Source organism: Sinocyclocheilus rhinocerous, unplaced genomic scaffold (assembly GCF_001515625.1).
Source record: "Sinocyclocheilus rhinocerous isolate Xijiao unplaced genomic scaffold, SAMN03320098_v1.1 scaffold1579, whole genome shotgun sequence".
In the NCBI taxonomy this organism is placed as follows: Eukaryota; Metazoa; Chordata; class Actinopteri; order Cypriniformes; family Cyprinidae; genus Sinocyclocheilus; species Sinocyclocheilus rhinocerous.
The window spans coordinates 36042-43718 of NW_015632470.1; the positions used below are offsets into that span (position 1 = coordinate 36042).

Sequence of the window (7677 nt, forward strand, 5' to 3'; positions counted from 1 at the left end):
AGATTTTAAACAGCGGAAAAAATATTCAAATGAAACACTTGATGTTTACATACCTGAGGGCTTTCAAAAGCAGAAATTTTACACAGTTCCACCAAATTCAATTTAAGTTATCATGCACAAAAACCTAGAAAGTAGCATCTGTCTCAGAAGGGCTTCATATAAACAAAAGATAAATCCCCAAAAATGTCCAAACAGACCCAATAGTAGCCTATCCTGACAATGTTTGAAGTTAATCAAGAGCATCTGGCAACCCGCGTTACAGTCACCAGGAAGTTTATTCACACGAGACTAAAACGTCACCGAAGGACGATATGAATGCAAGGTTAGTCAGTTTAACAATTATTTATATTGCTAGTGTTTATATAATGTATATAATATAATGTATATTGCTAATGTAGTCTTAAATGTTAATGTAAATAATTGCCGAAACATGAAACATCACTACGTTACTTGCTAGCTACCGTAAAATACATGAAAGCTTAGTGAGCCAATCAAAATCTATGTAAATCTTTTTGTAAAAAAAAAAAAAAAATTCTGTGATTCTGTATTTCCTGTAGTTATAAATGCATAGCGTATATAGACAAATAGTCTACAGTAAAATATTGTTTTGAAGAACTGGCGATGTGAAAAGAAAAGCAGGCGTGAATCACATGATCTGGCTTGCTTCCTTTTCTATTCTGTGGCTGTTTTAAATCAGATTGTGCTGTCTACATAGATATCATGTTGGGGCATTGTAAGCTTACTCAGCTGTGCTTATGATGCCCAAAAAATGCCGTCTGGGTAGGCAGCTCACTAGGTTTTTAGACATAACCACTTGTGTCTAATGGACTTCTACCTGTATTCAGATGAATGCTGCAAACCGCTCTGATTTCTACACTGGTTTGGCACTTGCTGTAAGCTCGACAATCTTCATCGGTGGCAGTTTCATATTGAAAAAGAAAGGCCTCTTACGACTGGCCAAAAAGGGCTCTACTAGAGCAGGTGGGTTAATAAAATTTGCAGAGTAACCTACCATTGCACAATACTTTATTAGGCAGTATTTGAATTGCATTAATTTTTTTAATACCTTTGACATTGTGACTGAATTTTTCTTGTGCTGTCTAATCAGGTCTGTTCTCTTCATTATTCAGGTCAAGGTGGATATGCATACCTGAAAGAATGGTTGTGGTGGGCAGGGCTTATATCAAGTATGACATTATCTATTTATTTGTAATTAGTGGGGCTGAATTATAAGGCATAACCAGAATTCGGACATCAATCAGATGTGTGGGATGATTAATAGATCTTAGTAATGAAATATTGCCATTCACACCTGAATATGTCAATATGGACACTCTAATCACAATCTTTTGTCTTGTCATGTATTTTATTTTCAGTGGGAATAGGCGAGATAGCAAATTTCGCAGCATATGCATTTGCTCCTGCCACATTAGTAACACCTTTGGGAGCACTGAGCGTTTTGGTCAGGTAAATTTACTCGATGTACAACACCGCAATGTACAACATTTGGGGTCTCTTATTTGATCAAAAATACAGTAAAATTGTGAAATAATATTACAATTCAAAATAACTGTTTTCTATTTTAATATATTTTAAAATGTCATTTATTCCTGTGATGGAAAAGCTCAATTTTCAGCAGCCGTTACTCCAGTCTCAGTGTTGCATGATCCTCCAGAAATCATTTGAATATGATGATTTGGAGTTCAATAAATATTTCTTATTATTATCAATGTTGAAATTTGATATTTTTGTGGAAAATGTCTTTTTTTCATGATTTTTGAAGTATAGAAATGAAAAAAGAACAGTATTTATTTGAAATAGACATATTTTGTAACATTATAAATGTCTTTACTGTCACTTTTGATCAAATAAATGAATCCTTCCTAAATAAGTGTAAATGTCTTTCAAAAAAAACTCCAAATGTTTAGGGTTGTACAGGCTGTACAGTCTCAACCCGAACATTAATTCTGTCTAAAACTTGACTGGATATACAACCTTATTTTTTGTCATTAGTGCTGTCCTTTCATCATACTTCCTGAGTGAGCGGTTGAATATCCATGGGAAAATTGGCTGTTTGCTGTGCATCTTTGGTTCCACAGTTATGGTGCTCCACGCTCCGCAAGAGGAAGAGGTTGCTTCTTTGACTGCAATGGCAGAGAAACTCAAAGATCCAGGTATTCTTCTATCTAATTTACAAACACAGTAGGCATTCTGTGAGTTCTGTGCTGTTTTTCATTAGAGTTGTCTCTCTTGCATGTATCGCAGGATTCATCGCTTTTGCTGTCTGCATTGTTGTCAGCAGCCTGGCCCTGATCTTCTTTGTCGCACCTCGCTATGGTCAGAAGAATGTGCTAGTGTACATCCTCATCTGCTCTGTGATTGGTTCGTTGTCTGTGTCCTGTGTGAAAGGCCTCGGCATTGGGATCAAAGAGCTGTTCGCTGGAACGGCTGTTCTGAAAGAACCGCTGTTCTGGGCCCTTCTCGTATGCCTTGTGATCTGCATCAGTATCCAGATAAGCTACCTTAATAAGGCCCTTGACATCTTCAACACTTCTTTAGTTACACCTATTTATTATGTCTTCTTCACCACATCCGTCATGGCTTGTTCAGCCATCTTGTTTAAAGAGTGGCTGCAAATGTCGGCCGACGGGGCTGCTGGGACTGTTAGTGGCTTTCTTACCATCATCATTGGCATTTTTCTTCTTCATGCGTTCAAGGACATCAACTTTAGCTTGGACTCTCTACCTTTATATCTGCACCATGGACCTCAAGACAGAACGTGGAACCAACCGTACATTGCTTTGCCAACTGATGAGAGAACTACTATGGATGAAAGCAATCTGACTAAAGAAAGAAATGCAAATAGCTTTTTTCCTGAGAGTTCAGACAAAAGGAGCAACGGCACATTTAATACCTAGCATAATATCAGTAAAAACACAATGCTTGTGGGTGACTACTAAAATACAGCTTTACTATTTGCTACTGTACATGCACACTTTGCAAAACAATACTGTGAGAGTACTTTAATTAGTATTTTATTTAGTATAGAAGGTACTTGTGTTATAGATTTTCCATCTATTTCTATTTCCATCTTTCAATCTGTTAGTTTTATGCTGGTGCTATTTTCAAACTAACAATGCTGTGCCCAATCACTTGTAAATACAAAAATCCTGAAGTAGCAGCATAATGTTTAAAAACCTGCTTTACATCATCTTATTAAATGTTACATTATTTATTCTGACCAAACCTGCCTTGTTTAGGATATACATAGGATTACATTCATATAAAGCACCTTAAATTTATTGTTAACATTTAAAGCTTCATCTGTTCAATAAAAGCATTAACTTTTTTAATACAGTGTGCTTGACTAATTATACTCTACCACGTAAAAGTTTTGATGTTTTTTAAGTAATTATTTTATGCTCTCCAAGTCTGCATTTATTTGATCAAAAAATGCTGTCAAAATTGTAATATTGTGAAATATTATTACAAATTAAATTAACTGTTTTCTATTTCAGTCATTTTTAAAATGTAATTTATTCCTGTGATGGCAAAGCTGAATTTTCAGCAGTCATTACTCCAGTCTTCAGTGTCTCACAATCCTTCAGAAATTTGATGCTCAAGAAACATTTCTTATTATTATCAATGTTGAAAACAGTTGTGCTACTTAATATTTTTGTGGAAAATGTTTTCAAAATTCTTTGAAAAATGGAAAAATCAAAAGAACAGCAAAAGTCACTTTTGATCATTTGAAATCTTACTGACCCCAAACTTTTCAACAGTAGTGTAATCGTCTTATACTAGTCTTAGGGAACACATCTTTATATCTACAAAAATCTTTTCTTAAGCAACAGCTAAACTTCTGAGGTGGTGCATAGTTTTCTATATATATCTGAAGTGCCTGGTAATTTTTTTAAATAGCACACTGAAGATGTCTCATGAGTATTTAAGGAGTTTGAGTGTTATTTAACTTTTTCCTATGACATTTTATACATCATATGATTGAACTGCAAGAGGTATTTTATGATTTTATTTCAAGTCCATATTTCAACACACACTGAATAAGCCACAGATCTTGAAGATTTCCCAGTAAGACAATGCAGTGCTGACTTGGTATGTAGGTTGAAGAGAAAGTGAAAGCAGAGCCTCCTCCTCAATTCCAGATCAGATCTGTACAAAGGGACCTTTCACATTATGTTCCATGATGTTTCCTTGAATTCATACCAAAGTCTGAGCACTGGGAAAGGTCAATATCGACGGTAACGATAAACAGGGCTTGCATCCATTTGATTTTGAATAAATGGCCTTTGCAATATTAAAAAGAGCAAAATGAGGCCCTCTGTCTTTGAGAAGTTAACTGAATCCTGATGATAGCTGTTACCTCACAGTTCTTACGCTGGCATGCCAAAGCCTCAGTAAATGGCTTGTCATTGGCTGTGGTTCTACTAGTCTGTCATGGTCTCAGAGAAGGTTCCTCTACTCCTCTGAGTTTGCTCTAGTCTGTTGAGGATGAATTGACTTGTATCGATGAATCGTTCCACACAGTTTACAAAACACACCTCTGTCCTGGAGTCGAGCTTCGGGCCAGGCTTATCCATGCACTTCTCCTGCAAAGATAAACATTATTAGCTCCAAAGAAACCCACAACTGATGACCTTGATGCATTTGGCAAACAAAAATAATAGTTTTGAAGGACATGTAACCTGGTTCATCCATTTTGGATTGGATTGAGGTACATAACTGGATACAATAACATACCACCAATTATTACAGAGATAAATCCCATGACACACACACACATACATATCGATACAACTGTTGTATATAATAAAGGGTAACAACAAACCTAAGACAAAAGAGAGCAGCACATTTTAGTTTTAATAATTACTTGAACTACATAAAATAAAATGAAAATCTATATATCATAAACTTGCGAACAACTCAAGTGATCAGACAGGATATACAGAGTCAGTCTTCTATCATATGTTCTACAGCCTCATCATGAAGTGATGCATTATGCAGCCCAGTAGGATAGAAACACACACACTCACCCAGCACACTTCTGTCATCTGATGAACCAGCTGCTGAAACTTCTGCTTTTGAGACTCGACCTCGATAAACTGCTGCAGCTGAGGGTCTGTCTTGACTCCTTGATTATCCATTGGGGAGAATCCCTTAATGGTTATATTTGACCACTGTATACACTGTTCCAGCGCAATGCTGACCTTCACGTGTCTCGATAGCCAGGAAACAGTAGAGCGGCGCGCCAATGAGAAAGCGTGAAATCAAGAGGAAACGGATGTGACTTCAGGTTGCACGCGGAAGTTGTTAAAATCCACAGCACTACAAGGGTGTCAAAGAGCAGTGAGGTTGGTGAGCTGAAAATCTTTCCTTTCTTTGTCTTGTATTTTCACTTTGGTGAGGTCAAAATTGCGACGTTATCTTAATTTAGCCATTGCATGCATGTTTGTGCAGTATAAATGTATGTGTAAACAGAAACAGAGCGAAATAGATGAATGTCAAGCAAGGTCTTACAGAAAGCTGCTAGCCTAGCCACGGAACGCCACTTATAAATGTGACTAAACGTTCAGTGAGATTTGTCTGCACACTCTGTCTCTTAATGCTAAGAAATTCTAGATATTTCATTAATGTGATTTGTAAGTAACCATATTCATTCATATCTGTCATCTTTGCCAGATGGTGTACAAGTTGCGCATGAGTCGTGTTTATCGAAATAAAATTGAATTTAGCTGTTCCGCTTTATTAGTCTATGCAGTTCCCACTTAGTAAATTGAATGGACGTTTGTATGTAACATTTAATTTTTTATATTTTACACTGTTATATTCTAACCCTAAGCCTGGATTTGTTTATGTACAGCAGCTACATGTTGTTGAAATTCACAATGTATTCAAATTAATTAATTCAATTATTGAATGGATACAACAAAACAATCAACAATACTAATTATTACATGAGATACTGTGTAAACTATTTTAGGATCAGTACTGAAGGGGAAAAATAAACCTTGGTTGTAAATAAACTGTAATTAATTTACTTAAAATATGTTAAAATATTTTTAATGTATGAAATATAATATTTTGTTCATTTTCACGATGTTATGTTTTGTTGGCATAATTTAATTTGTATGTCTGTGTGTTACTGTAAATTGTTAATGGAATATATTTGATAATTTAATCCAAAATATAGTAAAACCAGTAATATTGTTAAATATTTTAATTTAAAATAACACTGTAAAAAATTCAAAATACAATGTATAAAAAAATCATTTATTTTTGTGCTTTTTTAAAACATATACAGCTGTTTTTAACAAATATGTTAAATATATATAATTTCTTTAAATTTATTGATTCAATTATTGACAGTGAAATGTTACTGTTGTCTTATGTTTTATTTTAAACATTACTAAAGTGAAACTTGAATTAAATTTCTCTTAGGTCAGCTTTCTTGGCACAATGGGTCGTCACTTCGGAGATTTGGCCAAGATAAGGCATGTGATCACCTACAGTATTTCTCCCTTTGAGCAGAGGGCTTTCCCAAACTACTTTTCTAAGGGAATCCCAAATGTTTGGAGACGATTCAAAACATCTGTATTCAAGGTTGCACCACGTAAGTCATCTTTGTCTGAAATATATATATATATATAATGTATTCCAGCTATGAATTGAAGCAAACATTGTGTATGACTAAACTTTTCTACAAACCTGCATGTCTATTTACAGCCATGGTTCTGATGTACCTGACCTACACATGGGGCAATCGTGTTCATGAACAGAGCAAAAGAAAGAATCTTGAAGACTATGAGAATGACCAGTGAAATCACTCCGCTGAAGATCCTTGTGTAACAACTTGTTTCAGCTCAATAAAGAAAATATTTATGTGAAAAATGGATTTCTGATTTGTTGCCACTTAATCACTTCGATTCAGTTTAATTGTTTAATAAAGTACCTTAATATGACGCATCACTCAGATTTATTCTCTCATTTGTAACGGTCATCATAAATATTAGAAATACAAGTGTCTTCTGGCAAGTGTTTGTTTTGCTCCTGCTACTGGATTCCATTTTACATGTCAAGGCAAGTTTTATTGTGTTCCATAGAGATTTATTTTTCTGTTTTTACTTTTTGTTTTGGTGAACTGATGAGATTTTATACATGATAATGAAATATAGCTGAACTATGCCATGTAAAGACTTCTCACATTTATTGGGTGTTCAAGCCTTTTTCAATGTGAATGCTCAATGTCAGTACAGAAAGCTCTCCCTCCCTCCTTTACTCTCTCTCATTCATAAATGTCTTAACCATCTGGTAAAGGTTTTTACAAAGCCTAAACATAAGAACCACAAACTGTAAATACATGCATTCAAATACATGGTTGTTTTTCTGGATGTGCCCATTAAAGTGTTAACAGAACACATAACAATGCCACGACTGTTCAAAAGTTTGGTAAATACAGTAACAATAGTAATATTGTGAAATAATTTAAAATAATTGTTTTCTATTTTAATATATTTTTAAATGTAATTTATTCCTGTGTTGGCAAAGCTGATTTTCAGCAGTCATTACTAGTCTTTAAGTGTCACATGATCCTTCACAAATCATTCTAATATGCTGATTTGCTGCTCAAGAAACATTGCTTAATATTATCAGTGTTGAAAG

The 7677-nt window shown here is 34.8% G+C and overlaps 3 protein-coding genes across 4 annotated transcripts; 2 read left to right on the plus strand and 1 right to left on the minus strand.

Annotated features, from left to right (window-relative positions):
- The first annotated feature begins 250 nt into the window (after window positions 1-250).
- Window positions 251-3315, plus strand: LOC107742473 (magnesium transporter NIPA2-like). The gene is made up of 6 exons (XM_016555440.1): window positions 251-322; window positions 846-981; window positions 1131-1187; window positions 1377-1467; window positions 2014-2174; window positions 2266-3315. Exons 2-6 carry the CDS (start codon window positions 846-848, stop codon window positions 2916-2918), a joined length of 1098 nt encoding a protein of 365 aa, XP_016410926.1. The 5' UTR covers window positions 251-322; the 3' UTR covers window positions 2919-3315.
- A 700-nt stretch (window positions 3316-4015) lies between these two features.
- LOC107742474 (mitochondrial import inner membrane translocase subunit Tim8 A-like) lies at window positions 4016-5248 on the minus strand. The gene is made up of 2 exons (XM_016555441.1): window positions 5052-5248; window positions 4016-4607 (listed from the first exon to the last, which is right to left on the minus strand). The coding sequence occupies exons 1-2, from the start codon at window positions 5160-5162 to the stop codon at window positions 4446-4448; spliced, it is 273 nt and encodes a 90-aa protein (XP_016410927.1). The 5' UTR covers window positions 5163-5248; the 3' UTR covers window positions 4016-4445.
- A 41-nt stretch (window positions 5249-5289) lies between these two features.
- Window positions 5290-6977, plus strand: LOC107742475 (cytochrome b-c1 complex subunit 8-like). 2 transcript variants are annotated; one of them, XM_016555443.1, is made up of 3 exons: window positions 5290-5369; window positions 6457-6628; window positions 6742-6977. In XM_016555443.1, the coding sequence occupies exons 2-3, from the start codon at window positions 6475-6477 to the stop codon at window positions 6834-6836; spliced, it is 249 nt and encodes an 82-aa protein (XP_016410929.1). In that variant the 5' UTR covers window positions 5290-5369; window positions 6457-6474; the 3' UTR covers window positions 6837-6977. The 2 variants fall into 2 exon arrangements, with proteins under 2 accessions (XP_016410929.1, XP_016410930.1); XM_016555444.1 differs by having other exon boundaries at window positions 5325-5373.
- Window positions 6978-7677: the final 700 nt, after the last annotated feature.

Bases quoted from the DNA above. Each gene is read 5' to 3' on its own strand.
- LOC107742473 (XM_016555440.1), top strand. From the start codon at position 846: ATGAATGCTGCAAACCGCTCTGATTTCTACACTGGTTTGGCACTTGCT. The intron at 1,468-2,013 runs GTAAATTTACTC...TTTTGTCATTAG, and splicing joins GCACTGAGCGTTTTGGTCAG to TGCTGTCCTTTCATCATACT. The intron at 2,175-2,265 runs GTATTCTTCTAT...CATGTATCGCAG, and splicing joins AGAGAAACTCAAAGATCCAG to GATTCATCGCTTTTGCTGTC.
- LOC107742474 (XM_016555441.1), bottom strand. From the start codon at position 5,162: ATGGATAATCAAGGAGTCAAGACAGACCCTCAGCTGCAGCAGTTTATC. The intron at 4,608-5,051 runs GTGAGTGTGTGT...TTATCTTTGCAG, and splicing joins AGATGACAGAAGTGTGCTGG to GAGAAGTGCATGGATAAGCC.
- LOC107742475 (XM_016555443.1), top strand. From the start codon at position 6,475: ATGGGTCGTCACTTCGGAGATTTGGCCAAGATAAGGCATGTGATCACC. The intron at 6,629-6,741 runs GTAAGTCATCTT...GTCTATTTACAG, and splicing joins TGTATTCAAGGTTGCACCAC to CCATGGTTCTGATGTACCTG.